Source organism: Mustela erminea, chromosome 19 (genome assembly GCF_009829155.1).
Source record: "Mustela erminea isolate mMusErm1 chromosome 19, mMusErm1.Pri, whole genome shotgun sequence".
NCBI classification, from domain to species: domain Eukaryota; kingdom Metazoa; phylum Chordata; class Mammalia; order Carnivora; family Mustelidae; genus Mustela; species Mustela erminea.
The window spans coordinates 44013690-44032879 of record NC_045632.1 but is presented as its reverse complement, the minus strand read 5'-3'; the positions used below and the strand labels follow the sequence as shown (position 1 = coordinate 44032879).

The following is a 19190-nucleotide window of genomic DNA, read 5'->3' as shown; positions in this document are numbered from 1 at the left end:
CGCGCTCACCGTGCCGCCGGCTGCCCGCGCTCCGGTGCTCAGCAGGCCCGCGGCGGCTCCATGCCCCTCCTCCCGCTCCTTTCCGCCGCCGCGCCTCGCCGCGCCTCTCTCGCCCCGGTGCACCGCCGCCGCCGCCGCGCGCTCCGACTGACGAGCGCCGGCCCCACGGAGCCGCCTTTAAGTACCGAGCGCGTCCCCGCCGGGAGAGGCGCCCTCCTCCGGCCCTAGGGCCAGGAAAGTTGGGAAGAGTGGGAGGGCCCCCCCCGAGGGCCGCGAGGGGCACCCCCTTATTGGCTCAGTCGGAGGGAGCTATAAGCGGCCGGCGCTCGGCGGGACGCGGGGACCCGCGTGCACGCGGCTCCAGCCGGTCTCTGCGCCCGGGGAAGGTGGGTTCTCCCAAGGCGGCCAGAGGACGAGCTCCTCCGCGCTTGCCCCGGGGCCAGCTGCCCAGGAGGAGGCGGTCATTGTGCTCAACCTGGAACCTGGAGCCTTGTTAACTTTCAATATAACCCATAGGGACTTCCAAAACTGTTAACTCCATCTCTCCATTCCGCCACCCTCGCTCCCGGCTTGAAATCTACTCACTCTGCAAAACCTCCGAGGCGATGGAAATCTTCCCCCGACTGCGGCACGCGGAGGGGCTGTTCGCTGTATAGGGTACTCCCTAAAACCAAGACAGCAGAACCTTCCTGCCCGAAAAAAAAAGAAAAAAGAAGAAGAAGAAAAAAAAAAAAACTCATAAGAGTAATTGTCAAATATAAAAAGACTGTTCCAAGAAGGTGTTAACAATTGTGACAAGCTTAGCTTTAGATTCCGCAGTGGGGCGCTGATGACTTTAAGGGTTTGCAAAAGCTCCAAATGGTTTTGCAGGAACCTTGGAAGTTTCTGTGTCTTAAAGCCAAAACCAACTCCTCCTCCCCTTTTCTTACACCTTTATTTCCGACATCCGTAACCTCCTAAATCCCCAACTGACCTTACAGCCAGTAGTTTCCAGGACCCCAAAAGCTGCTGCTGGACTTGGATGAAATGGGGTGGGGTCAGGGAGAGGTAGGGGAGTTGTCAGCAGAGCAAGTTTAGAAGCAGTTGAATTAGACCCCGATTCCTAAATCTCGGAAAAACTTGAAGAGATAAAGACTAGTAAAAAATGAATTTACATGTCCTCCAAACACACAAAGATAATTTCCATCACTTCTTCCCAAGCTGCAACAAATTTATAGCAACATTAGTTGCAGTCTATAAGCTGCTCCTCTTAGAAATCTTAGGGGCTGGGGCACCTGGATGGCTCAGGCAGTTAAGCCTCTGCCTTCTACTCCAGTCCATGATCTGGGACTCCCCACTCAGCAGGGAGTCTGCTTCTCCCTCGACCCCCACCCCTACTCATGTGCCTACGCTCTCTCTCTAATAAATAAATATAATCTTAAAAAAAAAAGGAAACAAAGAAATCTTAGGGGTTCAGGGACTTGCCTGCCCACCCTTACTCATGCTCATTGCTGAGTTCCTCAGGCACACAAAAACCCCTGGCAAAGACACCTGCTTCACCCCGTCACATCTTGCAGTACAGAAATCAAATCATTTCTTGCTTTGGCTTGAGAAAATCATCACTAATACACTATATGGTTTAAGAATCCTTTGTGTGGGGGCGCCTGGGTGGCTCAGTGGGTTAAGCCGCTGCCTTCGGCTCAGGTCATGATCTCAGGGTCCTGGGATCGAGCCCCGCATCGGGCTCTCTGCTCAGCAGGGAGCCTGCTTTCCTCTCTCTCTCTCTCTCTGCCTGCCTCTCCATCTACTTGTGATTTCTCTCTGTAAAATAAATGAATAAAATCTTTAAAAAAAAAAGAATCCTTTGTGTGTGTGTGTGTTTTTAAAAACTAGTATTGAATCCACAATGGGAATATGTTTTGAACCTGAGATGGGCCCTAAGAAGAGCTAATAACACATAGGTGGAGAGAGGCAGCTTTGGTTAAGAGGAAGGCTTTGGAGTCAGTTCTGCCACTAGCTGTGTGGCACTAACCTCAGTGTCTTCCTCCCAAAAATGGGACTGTGTATTTGACAGGGTTGTTACAAGAATTGAGGACACTGGCTGAGAGCAGGTGCTCAGTAAAAATTAACTCCGGTTATCCTCAACCAGAGGACGGCATCTGTTTGCCAGTGTTCTGGATTCTACAAGCTCATTCCTCCAGGATGTGATCCTCGGTGACCAGAAATTCAGAGATCAGTGTCACTGAAAAGCACCTTGCCTCCAATGCACGATGGACTCCCCTAGAGCCCTGATCCACCTCCTCCACATCCAGGGGCATCATCACAGAGCCAGACACTGGAAGAGCTATCTGATCCCACCTCCCACCCAAATCTGAAATCTGCAACATTTTAGATCAGGGAAAACAAGCAGGGTCTTGGGGTGGGGGGACAAAAATGAATGAATCAGCCTGATGGGAGTGAATATCCCATTTGAAGATGTCCCTGTAAGAAGGGTGCAGGTACCCTGTTGTCAAGAGAAATCAGAAATCCAGATATATAGATAGAGAGCACCAGCTGGAGGTGGGGCTGTGGGGGGAAGAAAAGCAGACTCCCCTGCTGAGCAGTAAGCCCAATGCGATGCGGGGCTAGATTTCAGAACCCTGAGATCACAACCTGAGCTGAAGGCAGACACTCAACTGACTGAGATACCCAGGCGCCCAGAAATCCAATTTCTTTTTAAAAAGTTTTATTTTAGGGGTGCCTGGGTGGTTCAGTGAAGCCACTGCATTCGGCTCAGATTGTGATCTGGGATCGAGTCCCACATCGGGCTCCCAGCTCCATGGGGAGGCTGTTTCTTCCACTGACCTTCTCCCCTCTCATGCTCTCTCTCACTCTCTCTCTCAAATAAATAAATAAATAAATAAATAATTTTTTTTTTAAAGTCTTATTTTAGAGGGGGAGAGAGAGAGCATGCAAGCAGGGGGAGGGGCTAAGGGAGACAGAAACAGACTCCCTGCTGAGCAGGGAGCTGGACAAGGAGGAACTCCATCCCAGGACCCCAGGATCATGACCTGAGCCAAAATTAAGTCAGCCACCCAGGTGCCCCAGAAATCCAGGTTTTTATGTGGAATCTCCTTATTTTTTAGTGTTGGCAACTAATTCACATGTTGGGAAGGAAAAAAAAAAAAAAAAAAAAAAACAGCCCACAGGCCAGGCAAAATGTGTCTGTGAGTCATACACAGCCCACTGACTGCTTATAAGTGACCTGTTTAGAAGCTGAGAGAATGGAGCAGCCAGTTGGGAAAGATCCTGTCTGTCCTCAACACAACAGCATCATGACTTCTCTGGGAGCAAGCTTCCTGAGGTTGTTCCAGGAACATCTCATGCCTAGTTAATTTCTAAGGCTTCAACTTTGTCCCACGGGCTTATTGTCTATCTCACTCAGGTGGCTCCAGGGAGTTTTATAGGCGGTGGGCTAGTCAATTAAAAACTCCTAAATGAACAGCAGGTCCAGGTGCAACATCATTGGCTTGGCCCCCTGACTGGCTTCCCCTGAGAAGCAAATTCTCTTTTTCTGATCTGCAGAGCCAGCGACCCTGTATTATCAGATGGCAAGAAGAATCTTTACCTTTGTGGCCAGCCTGTGCTAGGAAGGATTTGCCTGTAATTAACAGCCAGTTTGCGGTGCCCTATTTGCATTCTTCTCTTCCAGGGGAGGAGGGCAGGCGAATCTTTAAGGGGCTGATACAATAAAGCTCAAGGTTATCTCTGCTTTCCACTGGGGATTGAAGAATAGGACTAATTCCACACCCACTCACTTAAAAACATGAATTCAGATGTTGCTGAACTGGCTCTTACATCGGTTCCGAAGGATAAAGCCTCCCTATTCAGCTCAGCAATAGAAAATGTGTGTTGCATTCCAACATCCATTTGACAAACACTGAACACCAGCCCCGAGAAGGGAATGATGCTTTGGCACCAGGAAGTCTCGGGCTGGTCCCTGCCACCTAGACAGTCATCCATTTTGAAGACAAATACCTTGAGAAGTGGCAGTTTATATTTAGATGTTGATGAGAGAATCCAGCTAGAACAATTTGAGGATTTCAGGAAAGAGATCTCTGTGAGCTGGAGGGGGCTGAGCAGAGTTCCCTGGAGAACTTGAGCTGACTATGTAGAAAGACAAGAACATTCTAGATGGGAAGAAGAGCTTTAAGAACAAGAGTAGGTAGGGAGGCTTGGGTGGCTCCACTGGTTGAGGGGCCAACTCAGTTTCAGCTCAGGTCATGATCTCCGGTAGGGGGAACTTCCTCATGAGATCGAGCCCAGTGCAGAGCCCCTAACCCCAGCTCAGGCTCTGCACTCTGTGGGGAATCTGCTTGAGATTCTCTCTCAGCCTCTCTCTCTGCCCTCCCCCTGCTCCCACTCTCTCTCTGAAATAAATTTAATTAATCTTAAAAAAAAAAATGTACAGTGAAGAACTTGCAACGGTACCTGCTCCAAGGCGGGCCTGACGAGTTGTAGCTGCTGAGGAGGAGGATGCTAAGGACAGATTCTGGAGCCTTGAGTGACTGAATGAGGAGCTTGCATTTTATGTGGCAGTGATGGAGAATTCTTGAAGTCCGTGCAAGGTGGGAGTAAGTTACACGTATTGTCTGGGGACAGCTGAGCTGCGGTTTTGGGGGCTCAGGAGTGGGAACAGGTATCGGAGGTGTGTTAACAAGCCAATAAGCCAGAGCAAAGGGGTGCAAGGGCGGCGGGCACTGTTGGTGCTGTCCTCAGGAAGTGTCCCTGCAGGCAAGTGCTGTCACTCTCTTGGGCACAAGTGAGGGCGGAGATGAGGGGATCATCAAGAGAAAGAGACTTCTGTCGTTTGGGGTGTTCAAAGGGCCATTCTCCAAGCTTTGGTGGGTTTGAGGTAACTGAAGCCGACAGGTCCACCAACAAAGATTTCACCTTTCTGCCACTCTTCAAATCCGAACTTGTGAAGGGCTCAAACACCTCGCACCAAGAGGAGTCTGCCATCCAGCGTCCCTTGTCACGGCTGGGGCTTGAAGCTGCGGGACAAGCCTGCCAGGAGTCAGGTGCTGCTCCGCTGCTCTCCTAGCGAGTGACGGAGCAGGGCGGGGGCAGAGGGGCCTTCTAGCGCCACAGTGGCCCCCTCAGCCTCTGACCTCACGCTTCAGTGCTCCTCGATGGCGTGCAGCCCAGGGCTTCCAGCGAAGCAGAGGAGACTGGGGGATGGCAGCCAAGCCAGCGCTCCAGGCTCCATCCCATCAACTTCTCTGTGCTGACCATAATCAAGACCTCTTGAAGCTAATGACGGTGAATTTAAACTGGCCTCCAAAGAATAGCAGGTTTTGTCCCCCCAGCTGACTAAACAGGGCTTCCTCTTCAAGGCAGCTTAATCTGCAACACTAGTTAATACATAATTCCAAGTGGAAAGTATGTGCCTTGACGACAGCAAGGCAGCTATGACCCAACAAAGTTATCCTTTCATAACTTGCCCCTCTTACAGACAAGTACTCTGTAATCAGTACCCTTTCTGGGGGCTCTGTTTGACGAAGCAGGTGTAAGAACTTTTCGGTACCGCAGTTACAATGGTGAGATTTTAACTCCAGGCTCTCTCTCTCCCTCCTTGGATGGAAGAATCTTTTTCATTTCAAATTAAGGGGCCTCTGCTCTGCTGGCGACAGAGCAGACAGTGCCCACTAAGGGGCGAGGTTCTTTTATGCTGGCTGGAAGGTCAGGATTAGGAGGGCACACCAGAAAGATAACCCCGCGTATCAAACCAGACCTGGAGATGGTTTTCTTGGAATCCTGAACAGCAAAAGCTCTTCCAGGCCATTTTTCCTCTCTCTCCTTCTCCTAGGTGAATGCAGGGGGAAAAAAAAAAATCCAGAAGACAATTTTCAACCATAATCTCCTTCCTGTTGGGATATTGTGCAGCCACTAAGAATTATGCTCATGAAGAGAACATAGGAATCTGCTGAAATGCTTATGATGCAAGGTTAACTAAAAAAGGCAGGATACAAACTTGTTATGTATGAATGACTACATTTATGTTCTTGTTTTCTTTTAAATCCTATAAATTAAAAGGCAAGAGAGAAGTTCACTCAGATTATCAGGATCAGGTCTTGTCTGGGGTAGTGGAACAATAGATTTTTCTCCCTTTGCCTTTCTCTCTGTAGTCTCCCTATTTTCTATCAATATAATAATTTTGTAATAAAAAGGTACTTTAAAATGATATAAATCCTGAATTTATACAATTTCCTCCTAAGCTGGGGCTAGGTGCGGTATAGTCTATATTATACACGGGTTCAAGTAAAAAGGGTTTGGAAACCTCAGCAAAGAAAGCGGTAAAGGGGCACCTGGCTGGCTCAGCAGGGCTGACTCTTGATCTCGGGGTTGTTAGTTTGAGCCCCACATTAAGTATAGGAATTACTTTAAAAAAAAGGAAAAAGGAAAGAACAGTCAAGTCAGGAGGGCCAAGATATAGACAGGATTAGTGGTAGTCAAAACATGAGTAATTTGCTTTATTTAAATCCTTCCCTTTGAGAGAATTTAGCAGAGAAGGAAGAAGTATGCATAGCTGTACTAGCTCATCTAGCACCTTTAGTGAATTATAAAAAGTTTTCTTCCTGGCAGCATAGCTAGGAGCCACGGCACATGGCTTGTGTGGCACACCCCAGCAGGCGTCAGGCCCCATTTATCCCCTCATCCAGGATCGTGGTGATCCTGGGTAAGGGAGGGAGGTGCACGGGAAGATGGGCTCTAGGTGGACCCTGAAAGGATGCTTATCCTGGAAAAAAAAAAAAAAAAAAAGGATCTCCAAGAATGATGATGTTAACAGCTTTACACTGAGGCTAGAGGAAGCCCCAGGAAGAGGTTCTGCTTTGGGTGTTATCAAGTACCCGCCCACCCCCGCGCCACCCCTCCCCTCCAGTGCGCACAAAACTCATTGTATCCAAAATGGACACGTGCACACTTGCTCAGTTACACAAGCACACACCCACTTTCTGGACTTCAGTAGAACACAGTCCCAGTCTACCTTCCCCGCCACTGTATCAGCAGCAGGAGGGAAACAGATCCCTTAAGGTAATCTTGTTCCAAATTCACTGAGCTCTTGTTACAATAACATCAACAACAGTGTTTCAATGTGCTGGCATTTCTGCTTCAGTCCTCTTCCTTGATGAAACACATCATTAGTCATTGTCACAGAGGAGGTCAAAAGATGGATCTTCCATAAAACCAATTAGAGAAGAGCCAAGGGTGGGGGCAGTTTCCATCAACTCCTTCATGGGGAATGCCCTTCCCCCAATGAAGCATGGCCTACTATCAGATTTTGTTCTTAGCTAGACACCCCCTTAACACACACACAGACACATACTCACACACTTTTCTCGCGAGGTAAACTAATGCAGGGGTTTTGGTATCTGGCTGCTGCACATTAGACTTCTAAAACCTTGGAGCTTTTCACAAAACACGACTGCCTGGACCCTATCCCAGATCAATAGAATCACTGGGGGTGAGCCCCAGGCTTGATTTTTTTTTTTTTTTAATTCATTAGGTGATTCTACTAGTTTCCAAGGTTGAAAACGAACACATCCTGAGGATGCTCATGAGCTGAGATCTGCAAGCGCGTCGCTGGCTCCCAGAGGACTGCGGAGAGCCAGCCAACCCCGGAGGCAAGCTCCAGAGCGTGGAAGTATCTGTCCGTTTTCCTCCAGCACCGTCTTCCTCTGCCACCCCTGTCCGAATTAACTGGCCTTAAAAACTGAACAGTGAACGAATGAGCTACCAAGCCCGAAGGAAAAAAGGAAAAGGAGAAAGGGAGAACACACACAGAAGAGGTCAGGACCAGATGGGCAGATCAGTCCCCACAACTCGGCAATATACCTGGAACTGGATTGACGTCGTCTCTTTGTTGGCAAAGGTGCTGTCTGCCTTTTCGAGGACAACTGGGGGGTGTGGGGAAGCCAGCCAGCCCTTGTCAATGGAAGGACACAGCTGCCAAAACCGGACTTGGATTACCTTCCAGTTTCTAAACAAAAGAACTTCTGCACTTTGGGGGCTTTTCCTACCCAAAGGATGGGTTAGGGTAAAGGATCTGCATTGCTCTCTTTTGGAGCATGGAGTCCCCATGACCATATCTCTCCCTTGGTCCTGGCCTTGGCCGGGGAGAAATACCTATGTGGATGACGCTGCAGCCTTCAACTCTGATGCTCACAGTTTCTTTGGGGGAGTTCGCTGACCAACCCCGCCCCCCGCCCCCACAGCTCTCTGAGGCATCAGCACCACCATGCTTTCAGCAAAAACAGCCTAATTTCAGGCTGGCCCTTCCCTTGGATTAATATGGTCACCACAGGATCTGAAGTTTTGAAAGTGCTGTGTGGTCTAATAAAGGTGTGTTGTATGTTGGGGTGGGGGAGGGCGGAGACGACTGTTCAAGCTCTAGAGACTCTGCCCGTGCAGAGCAGGTGGCTTTGTGCTCCCCAGCGCCAGGCTACGTCCGCGTTCGATGACTGGGGCTGTGCATCAGAAAAGCCCCACCCAGGCACCGTTCAGAGCAGGCTTCAGTTCCAAGGCAGAGAGTGAAGATTAAATCTTACATCATTTAATAAGCCACTTAAAGGCCCCCGCCGATTTCCACAGCTCCGTGGCAGAGAGGGCGCTCCTGAGGCTCGGGAGCTCCCTGCAAACTGCCCTCTGCTGACACCCACAGCTCTCCCTCTGCTGCTCTTGGGGGGAGGCAGGCGTTGGCCGTTGGCCGACAGGCTGAGCCTAAGAACTAGGGAACAGAAGAACAAGGTTCTCTGCCCTTGTGCACTCACATCTCCCCTTCCCCTGTCTTTTCCCGTTTGCAAAAACTTGCGCGTCTGGACCTTATTTCTCCCTTCTGCAACAGAGGGCTGTTCATTCCGGTCTCATTTTTTTTTTTTTTTCTCTCGAGGGAGGGTATGGAATAGAGCTATCAATGTATACAAGCAAGAAATACAGACGCAACAGATCACAGTTTAAAACGATCCATTGTGATCATTCTGAACAGGCAATCTGAGAACTGACGCCCTGCTTCCAGGAGATGAAAGGGTAAAAGAAGCCAAACCAAAACAACCACAAACCTTCAAAGGGGATGTATCTGGGCTGTGATTGGATCTATGGGAAGACTTTCCATACTTCCTGTGCTGTACGCATCCTGGCCATCTTGGGTGTCTGCTACCTTTGCCACCCCCAGGAAGAAGAACACGCCTTTAGACAAGCAAGTTATGACAGCTGTTCAAGTATAAGAGCAGGAGGGCTGGGGAGTTTTAGCAGATCCCATCTCTACTTGCTGGGTCAACAAAGAGGTCAAACACGAGACACAGAACAAATTCTGGTGTCTGAGCCTGGGTTTGGTGTGCGAGGACACTGCTCAGAGGGAATCACGGCTGATGTTTCGCTTGACATAAGTCGTCCATTTAAACAAACAGGGAACCACTCTCCTGGTCCTCACTTACATTAAGAACACTTTTTTTTTTTTTCCTTTCACGATCTGGAAATAGATACTCTATGGGGAATAGCAAACACAGTGGTTAAAAGCCCAGCTTCGGGAGCCAGACTGCCTGGGTCCAAATACTGGTTTAGCTACTTATCACTGGGTATGTAATCTAGGGTGAGTAATTAGCCTCTTGGGTGCCTCACTTTTCCCATCTGTAAAACAGGGATAATAATAATACCTACATCACAGGCCAGGTGGGAGGATTTAGTGGATTAATAGATCTCAAACGCACAGAAGAGCACAATAAACTCTTCACAGCATGAGGATGCTGTTCCGTGATGTGGAATGTGCGGATGTCATTTGCTCTGCACGTTACAAGATGAACTTGATGCTCTGAAGGGCCGTCAGACCCAGTGTCCTCAATCTGGCTTGGGAAACGTGGTCCCTATCCTGGGGACACTGCAAACCCCTTGAGAGGGCATCCCCAAACACCCAGGGTATAGTCTCAGAACTGAGAGTCCAGTAAAAATAATTTCTGGTTTTTAGTAGGCTGTATGCCCAGCCTGGGGCTTCAACTCACAGCCCCTAGATCAAGAGGCAGGTCCTCTACCAACAGAGCCTGCCAGGCGACTCTGGCAAGAATCCTTTTTAGCAGACCTGTAGAGGCTCAGGATTTCTTTCCAGGAGAGTCCTAATAAGCTGGTGAGTATACCTGCAAAGTGTATCGTTGTGCCGCCATCGGTGGTTTGGGTATACTGAACACTCCAGCCCCTGTGGCTTGCCCAGTCCTTAAATTGTTTAGAGCATGGTCTCCACACTTCTGCTGTGGAGAGTGAACTGGTATCTCATGGGTATTAGAGCAATGCCGACTCAGGAGAGGGGAATGTAGATCAGCACACACTTTCTGGTGGACATGGTGGTACAAACATTTAAAAATGTCCAAAGCCAGGCACCTGACTGGCTCAGGAGGTACAGCATGCAACGCCTGATCTTGGGGTTGTGAGTTTGAGCCCCACACTGGTTGTGAAGATTACTTAAAAATAAAATCTTAAAAACAAAAACTAACAATGTTCAAAGCAGCATGATCCAACATTTAGACCTCTTAGGACCTATCCTGTAAAAACGCTTCAGTATGCAAAGAGGTACGCTGAGAGTTCCTGAAGAATCACTGGAAATTAGAAACAGCTCAATGGACCATCAAGAAACAAATGTCTATACCCGCTGTAGCTCATCTACACTGCAGGAGACATGTGCCATCACAAAGGACAGGGAGCTGTGAGTAGTGACAGGACAGAGTCTCGTAAAGACATAAAACTAAGAAAAAAAATATATGGGACACTATTTATGGTTCAATCCTATTTTGGCTTTTGAAAGCAGTAATGCAGGCCTGTATTCATTTTGGAGAAGCATGAGAGGCAAGAAAGATCTGAAGGGACACTGACGACACCGCCAGCGGTGATCCTGGGGTTGGAGTGGAGGTGAAATTGGGCGCATTTTTCTTTTCTTTTCTTTTTTTTTTTTGTTACATGTATTACATTTGTTAGAGTTGATGTATTACATCAACATTATAACATCATATATATATATGATGATGATCAACATTACATTTATTAGAGTTGATAATAACATATGTGATCGGAAAACACACTCACATACCCGGACACAGCCAGGTATCCGTACTTGAGGTCTCAGTTGCTGGCGGGCATCCTCAGAGGCGGCCCAGGGCAAGCACAGGGTCTTGGTTGGCACCCCTCAGCATGTGTCGGTGGACATCAGACTCTATCTTCATGGGACACACATGCTCGGGCTCACCTGGATATATGAACCGTGAGTTTTCTTCCCAAACTGCATCTATACTCATCTGGAGGTTGGGGAGGAGGCTCTCTAGTATTTAACAAACGTTTGAGAGTCTGGCTAAGACCCAGGAGACCAGGGGCCAAATCCCACCACAGGGGAGTAACAGTAGCTGGCCTCCCTGTTCCAAGAGGCTGTTGTGAGAAGCAGGGGAGGTTTTGGATGCAAAACGGCTTTCCAAATGACAAGGAACACAGAGCAACTGCTCTTCCTATGCTGTGTCCCACGGGGCCTGCACAGGGTCGCAGGAGGGAGGACAGTCCCTGAGCCCTCCTGGCCGCACAGAGCTCCAGAGTCCAGAGGAAGAACCCTACGTAGAGAAGGACAACAGCGGACGACCCTCTGCAGCAGCCGGCACGGCCCCCTCCAGGGCGGGTGGTGAGGGTCTGGGTCCCCTCCTCACCTGCCAGCATGCAGCCCTGAGCCCCGCCAGCAGGGAGGAGTGCCCCAGCCAGCGCCCAGGAAGACAGCTTCCCAGCCCCCAGCAGCACCTCCGTTCCCAGCTGGGGTGGCGCGCACTGCAGTCAGCCAGCGGCACGTGACTGCAGAACGTCTGCGGGACTTGCTGGAGGACACAGCAGCCCAGGCGCCCGCCGTCAGGCACCGGCGGCTACCGCTACCGCTCCACAGCCTGCCTGGAACTCGGCTCTCCTCTCCCCCCTCGCCCTTACCACCGACATTCCGGCTGAGATGCTGCAATTCTCTGCAAAAAGACTACAGAAGCCAGTTGGGTTTTGTACAGGTCAGATGAATCATCCCCCAACTCGTTCCTCCTAACGGAACCGCTTTCAGATGCCTCAGCCGTGCCCCCGCCTCTGCTGAGCAACCCAGGCAGCAGGCAGGTGAGGCTCTCCCAGACCAAGGGTGTGGGGAGGGGGTAGATCGGCTTTCCAGAGAAGGGGGGTGGTGAAGAGATGACGCTTGCCACTTCGTTGTGATGGAGGAAAAAAACCCTTGGGGCTAGAGGCATTTCCCATATTACAGCATTCAGCCATGTGGCCTTAAGCACTTGACGAAAAGAAGCTGAAGGGGCTGCCCCCGCCTCCTTGCTGAGAGCGGTCTGCCAGGCTCCACGGGTCCAGTGCCCCGTACCCAGCCCCACCAATTCCCCTTCCCTCAAGCTCACTGCCCTGGAGCCAGCCTGGCCTCCGGCCCGTCCTCAAACCTGCCGGACATACTTTCAGCTCCAAGCCTGTGCACTTGTCCTTTGCTTTGTCCGCAATGTTCTTCCGCCAGAACATCTGCCTGGTCACTCCCTCGCCTCCTTCGGATCTTTACGCAAATACCAACTTCCCAGTGAGGCCCTCTCTAAACAACTGATCGAGAGGTGCCTGGGTGGCTCAGTGGGTTAAGCCTCTGCCTTTGGCTCAGGTCATGATCCTAGGGTCCTGGGATAAAGCCCTGCATCGGGCTCTCTGCTCGGCAGGGAGCCTGCTCTCCCCACCCCACCCCTGCCTCTCTGCCTACTTGTAATCTCTATCAAATAAATAAATAAAATCTTTTAAAAAACAAAATACAATAAGTAACTGATCGAAACGTACAATCTGCACCCACCTTCCTGACTTAATTTTCCTCCACAGCATTTACCCTCACTTGACATTCTGTCTCCTGTATTGTTTATCTTCTTTATTATCTGTCTCCTGTACAACAGGAGCTTCCGCCGAGGCAAGTTCAGTCTGCTTTGCCCGCTGCAGTGTTCTCAGTGCCTGGCACGGCATGTGGCACACAGTAGGTGCTCAGTAAATGGGTCTCACCGTGGCTGTGATTTGCTCTGCTATCCTCCAGTCCCTGGCACCTTGGCCCTTCTACGTAGATGGGTGAGCAGAGCCACTAGGAAGGTGAAGGGAGGAAGGAGCGAAGTGAAGAGGGAGAGGAGTATTAGCAAGCGCAGAGAGATGGTACGGAGCCAAGTGACGGTCAGGAGATTTCTGATTAAGGAACTGAGGGCTTGTAGAAGGGCACTTGCCAAACAGGAGGAATCACACGGCAGAGAGGGAGACCCTCCAGAAGACTCTCCAGGAAGGCACCTGAACAAGCAATCGAAGCTCAGGAAGTAGACGTGGGGCTTGGCTGCAGCCTTGTCTCTTGCTTTGGAGCCATCCTCTGTAGGCCAAGGGGCTACGGACAGCAGGCCTGGAAACAGGAGTAAGAAGCTGGGAAGGGAAAGGAGGGAGATAGGGCAGGACGGGGCAAGTAAAAGACCACACGGATGACCCGAGGGAGTCTGTATGGCGGACGGCTGGGCAGTGGAAGGGACCAAAGGGGAGAGGCCGAGGCAAGTTCAGTAGGACTGCAAGGGCAGCAGAGAGAAGGTGGGTGGCCTTGAAGGGGGGGAGAGACGGGAGCAAGCTGGGGGACACTGCTGTTACGTGTTCCAGAGAACCAGACACACCTCATGGGCCCTGGGGAGGGCCGCATCATTGCTGCTCCTCCACGGGCCATAGATTTCTGTGCCTCTTTCCTTCTTTCTTTCCTTTTTTTAGTTTTATGTTTTTATTAGTCCTAAGTTCTTTTTTTTTTTTTTTTTTTTAAGTTTGCTTATTTTTTTAGTAATCTCTAGCCAACATGAGGCTCGAACTCATGATCAAGAGTCACATGCTTCTCTGCCTGAACCAGCCAGGTGTCCCTATCCTGAAGTTCTTAATTCTCATGCTCCTTCCCAAGGATGGTAATTTATACATATAAATACTACACACACACACACACACACGCACACACACGCACGCACACATGCACTAAATTTGTAAATATAAATTTGGAAACTTTTTAATATTTTGGTCATGTTTAGGAGGGTTACATTATGGTGTCTTTCCCCTGAGTTTGGTAACAAGGTCAGAAAAGGTTATTCTTTGAAATGGAATCCATGAAAATCAATAAAGAACAGATGCTTTTAGCCATTTGCCAAATAACTCAAATTAAGAGGCAATTTATAAATGGCGATACAGCGACTAGCATGCTTCCCGAGGCACTCCCTAGGAGAACAGGTTGTGAGACTACAGAGTTTCTCAGTCTAATCAAGGTGATCAGTTAGGATCTATCTTCAGAACTGGAATGCACTTAATGCAAACCAAGTTAATCTAATCACCTAAGGTATCCAATCTAATGATCTAAAGTACATTGTGTGGAGTCTAGTGAAAGGCACGCCAAGAAACAAGAATTTTCAGGGTATATCCAGCTGGTTCAGTGGAGATTTTTCTCTGATCTAAAAACCCCAATCCTGATTTTCTACATCCTGATTTGGAGAATGGAAACAAATCCAGCTCCCCTAGCTGAATGATACTATTTCTCAAAAACATGTAATCACCTTTGTTCTAATTCTTTGTTTACTAAACTAGCTTATGATCTGTATCTGTAAGAAGGCCACTTTACTTATTTATTTGAAGTATATTTATTTTAAGTAAGCCCCATACCCACCAGGGGCCTTGAACTCACCACCCTGAGATCAAGAATCGCATGCTCTTCCGACCAAACCAGCCAGGTGCCCCCGAAGACCACTTAATTTAAAGGAATGCCTACCACAAAGGTTCTAAGCTAAGAACCTCCTCTGTAATCTGGCCAGACAGAAAGAGCCTGTTGTTAACTGGCATATGGGCATGCTCGTACACAGCTCCTTCAGTCACCTGTGAGATATGGGAAGTTGTGTTTTGGTTGCCCTTGGCCTGGTTACCCCAGGGAGTGGAGAAAAAATTGTGTACCTAGCTCTGCAAAGCTGAGGACTGGTCAAGAAGCTCCAGGTTAACCTTGTCAAGGTGCTGACATCAGGGAGGGCTTGTCTGAAGCAGTCAGCCTGTTTCTCCTTTTTGTCTTCTCTCTCTCTCTTTTTAAAAAAATTTATTTATTTGGGCAGGGGGGCGGGGGGAGAATGCAAGCAGGGAGAGGGGCAGAGGGATAAGCAGACTCCTTACTGAGCAGGGAGCCCAATGTGGGACTCGGTCCCAGGACTCTGAGATCATGACCTGAGTCGAAGTCACGCACTTAACCGACTGAGCCACCAAGGTACCACTTTGTCTCCTCTTTTAGCTACAATCAAATTCAGTGGCCACAATATATAAGTAAGTAAAGAGGAGTCCACACCGTGCTACATCTGACATGATTTCAATAAACATGGCATCACGTCACCAATACGCTATCCACTTTCCGGTACTCATTTAATCAACCCATTGTCTAAGTGTTCCTCCCTCAAGAAGCAGAGGACCAAATGCAAAATATAAACTCTCTCATCTGAGATGTTTGTGGCTCTTTTGTCCTATAATCAGGGCAACTGAGTGAAAACAGTAGCAGAGGGAGTGAAGAAAATAGCTCAGGGGGACAAACAAAGGGCTTACCCTTCATCTCTGGAAGATTCAACCAGCTTGATGCTCTTTTCTGGAGTTCAAATCCTCCTCAGTGCATTAGCTTTCCATCTCAATAGCGGAAGACCAGATTCAGACCTGTTCTCTCTAGCCAAAAAAATTTTTATTCCATTTTGCATGTTTCGATAACAGTTTCCTTCCCCTCCCTGCCTCCAAATGCATTTGTGTCTGATCTGCCTCTTGAGCAGCCAAGGATGACGAGCTCTGGCTGCTCTTCATTATTGCAAGGAAGAACAATCTCACCACAGAAGAATAACAAGATATGTGACACATGTGCCACTCAGGAGGGTGATCAACCTCTTCAGTTCAAGTGACAAGAATGGCCAATTAGTCAACTTCTACCAGTCATGTTAAAGATACACTTCCATCAAGTAGACTTCCTTCTCTAAATGCCACAGGACACTGAAAAACGTGCAGATAAATAAATGAGATTTGTAATCTTTTGTCTTCTAAGGACACATGCCTCAGGCCAGTTGCAGAATAGCTAAATGGCTGCTTTAGGAAGGTCTGCCTAAAGAAGGAGTGACCAGAGACATAAAGCCATCCAGGGTCAGCCATATTGCCTGCACCAAAGAGGCAGTGGGGCCACCTGCTGGACCGTCTGGGCACTGCTCTGGCTGCTTGGTCCTCTACCTCCTTGACGACCTTTGAGCTAGGTCTACGGCAGGACCACAATCTTTTTCTCCAGCTTCTGTGGTGGGAAGAGGAAATTTCTCATTATCTCATCCAGCTCTTCAAGGGCCAACTGGGCATGGATCTTGGCCACATCATCAGGCTCCAAGCGCACCACGTGTTTCAGCAGGTGGTAGAGATCCTTGAGGACATCCCTCAGCACCTGTATGAAAGAAACAGGGTCATGACTGACTACTGTGCCAGAATTTCTCAGAACGACCCTAACTTCTGCCTGAGAAGTTCTGAGAGGAAACTCACAGGCTTCCTGAAGATTATACATGGCCTCCTCCATGGAAGGAGGGGTAGCTGTACTGAGACAGGCTTCCTTTTGGGCTTCTCATGACCCCTGACACCTCACTACATACGTCTTGGGGGCTGCTACTCCCTTTGATCCCCAGCCAAAGTAGAGATTCCAGGCCCGTTCGTTCCCTCCCAAAATCAGGATCACAGACAGGTCTTGGTGCCCAGATAGGGTTACCCCTAGAGCAAAATTACCAGCATCTTCCTCTCAGGCTCCCACAAAGCTCTCTGCAGACACCCATCTGTGGACATCTATCTTATGAGACCCAGAAGGTTATCTCTTCAATAAGCATGACTTTCATTGTCACCGTTTTAAAATTTTCCATCTCAGGGCCATTTCCATGCCCTTCCTTAAGTCACTGTAATTTTTTTAAATTTTTTTTTTTTTTTTTTTTTTTTTTTTTTGAGTTGCAACGTTGCAACAGGAAACAAGGGAGGGCTGTGTAGATAGAGCCATAGAGCCACACCCATCTTTCCCATCCAGTGCTCTCATCTTGGGCTCTGGTATGGAACTGGGAGGGTGCCAAAGCACCTACTCCCAGGAGCTCCTAATTTCCTCCCAAATCCTCCTGGCTTTGGAGTTACAACTTTTAACAGGAAACAGCTTTCAAACAAACAGGTGAACTCAGAGGTAGGGGCCTTAGGGATCAGCTAGCCAAACTAGAGACTGAAGCCACCAGGTCATGGGTGTCGTGTGACTTGTCTTCAGCTCCCTGTGAAATTACTTCTGGTCTAGGGCTCTTTGTCTCAAAAGCTCCTACTTTTGGATCAGGTACTGTAGGAGGTATTTTTCATATATTATCCAACTTTTATGCGAGTCATATAAAGACATTAGCCCCATTTTACAGATGAAAATATAGAAGATTAGAGGTTTACATAACATCCACAAATTACTCAGCTAAAAAAATGGGGGAGCCAGATTTTAAACATCCAGACTCTGTGTTGTTTGTTTATTTTTACTGAAAAGGTAATACAGTACAAAAAAGTACATGTTAAAAAATAAGTCTCGGGGAGGGGTGCCTGGGTGGATCGGTTGGTGTAGAGTCTGATTCTTGATCTCAGCTCAGATCTCCATCTCAGGGCCTCCTGTTCCAGCCCTGTGTTGGACTCTACATTGGGAGTGAGCCTACTCAAAAAAAAAATTCTCAGGCGCCTGGGTGGCTCAATCCTGCTTCTCCCTCTCACACTCTCCTGCTTGTGTTCCCTCTCTCCCTGTGTCATTGTCAAACAAACAAACAAATACATAAAATCTAAAAAAACCCAACCAAACAAAAAACCTCCCAAAAACAAAGTCTCTCTTCTACTCCAGGCTCTTAGTTTCCTTTCTCACAGGGTATCATGTGAGTTCACATAACTGAGAAATGTTCTAGATATTTTTAAGCATATGTATGTATGTGCCTTTCCCCCCTTTAAAACCACAGAACTGTATTTTATGCTATTATATGCCATCATCCCAGCTGACTTATTCTATTTTGAAGATCTTTTGTATAACTGGCACATAGAGAAATACTTTAAAAAAAAAAATGGCTGCAGAGGCGCCTGGGTGGCTCAGTGGGTTAAGCCTCTGCCTTTGGCTCGGGTCGTGATCTCAGGGTCCTGGGATCGAGCCCCATATCGGGCTCTCTGTTCAGTGGGGGGTCTGCTCCCCAACCCCGCCCCACCGCCTGCCTCTCTGCCTACTTGTGATCTCTCTCTCTCTGTGTCAAATAAATAAATAAATAAATCTTGAAAAAATGGCTGCATAGGACGAATGTCACACAATTTATTTTTCTGCCAATGAAACTCATTTTTTTATTTTTGATATTACAAATATTGCTGCAATAAACACTCTGTTACCTAAGTCTTTGCAGACATGAACAAGTGTATCTATAGGACCAATATCTAGAAATGGAATCTTTGGGTCAGAAGGTGATCCACACATAAAATTGTGAAAAAGGTAGCCAGAGAGTTGCAATAATTTACATTTCCACGTCACACTAAATTCGCATCAGTGCTGTGTACTGTTAATTGTTTATCTTTGCTTATCCGCTAAATGAAAAATAGCATCATGCTGTTTTAAATTTACATATAATAAACTCTATTTTATTCTGGTATGTGTAACTGAACTTTACCTTACTGATTTGTAAGAGCTCTTTGTATATAAAAAAAGGTCTATTATTTAAGTTGAAAATATTATTTGTCATAGTTGGCATTTTTTCTTTGTGAAATTTTTTTCCAGTGGAGAAATCTACATTTTAATTTAATTTCATTTTTAGTTTTTTTATTTTTTTAGATTTCATTTATTTATTTGACAGACAGAAATCACAAGTAGGCAGAGGCAGGCAGGCAGAGAGAGGGAGGGAAGCAGGTTCCCCACTGAGCAGAGAGCCTGATGTGGGGCTCAATTCCAGGACCCTGAGATCATGACCTGAGCCGAAGGCAGAAGCTTTAAGCCACTGAGCCACCCTGGGGCCCCTACTTTTTTTTTTAAAGATTTTATTTATTTATTCGACAGAGGGAGAGAGATCATAGGTAGGCAGAGAGGCAGGCAGAGAGAGAGGGGAAAGCAGGCTTGATCCCAGGACCCTGAGATCATGACC

The 19190-nt window shown here is 48.1% G+C and overlaps 2 protein-coding genes across 4 annotated transcripts in view; both read right to left on the bottom strand.

Annotated features, from left to right (window-relative positions):
* Window positions 1-15699, bottom strand: part of HAS3 (hyaluronan synthase 3) — a 28115-nt gene extending 12416 nt beyond the window's left edge. Inside the window, exons 1-2 of one of the 3 annotated variants that reach the window (XM_032324980.1) lie at window positions 15613-15699; window positions 586-689 (exon numbers count right to left, since the gene is read on the bottom strand). In XM_032324980.1, the coding sequence (XP_032180871.1) occupies window positions 586-689; window positions 15613-15619 (111 nt within the window). In that variant the 5' untranslated portion in view covers window positions 15620-15699. Of the gene's footprint in view, window positions 1-9; window positions 565-585; window positions 690-15612 lie in introns of those variants that run through there. The other 2 variants (XM_032324984.1, XM_032324981.1) reach the window with 2 other exon arrangements.
* TANGO6 (transport and golgi organization 6 homolog) overlaps window positions 8816-19190 on the bottom strand; it is a 189551-nt gene continuing 179176 nt past the window's right edge. The window contains exons 18-21 of the mRNA XM_032324977.1: window positions 16273-16474; window positions 15613-15726; window positions 11090-12559; window positions 8816-9171 (exon numbers count right to left, since the gene is read on the bottom strand). Of these exons, the coding sequence (XP_032180868.1) occupies window positions 16298-16474 (177 nt within the window). The 3' untranslated portion in view covers window positions 8816-9171; window positions 11090-12559; window positions 15613-15726; window positions 16273-16297. The remainder of the gene's footprint in view (window positions 9172-11089; window positions 12560-15612; window positions 15727-16272; window positions 16475-19190) is intronic.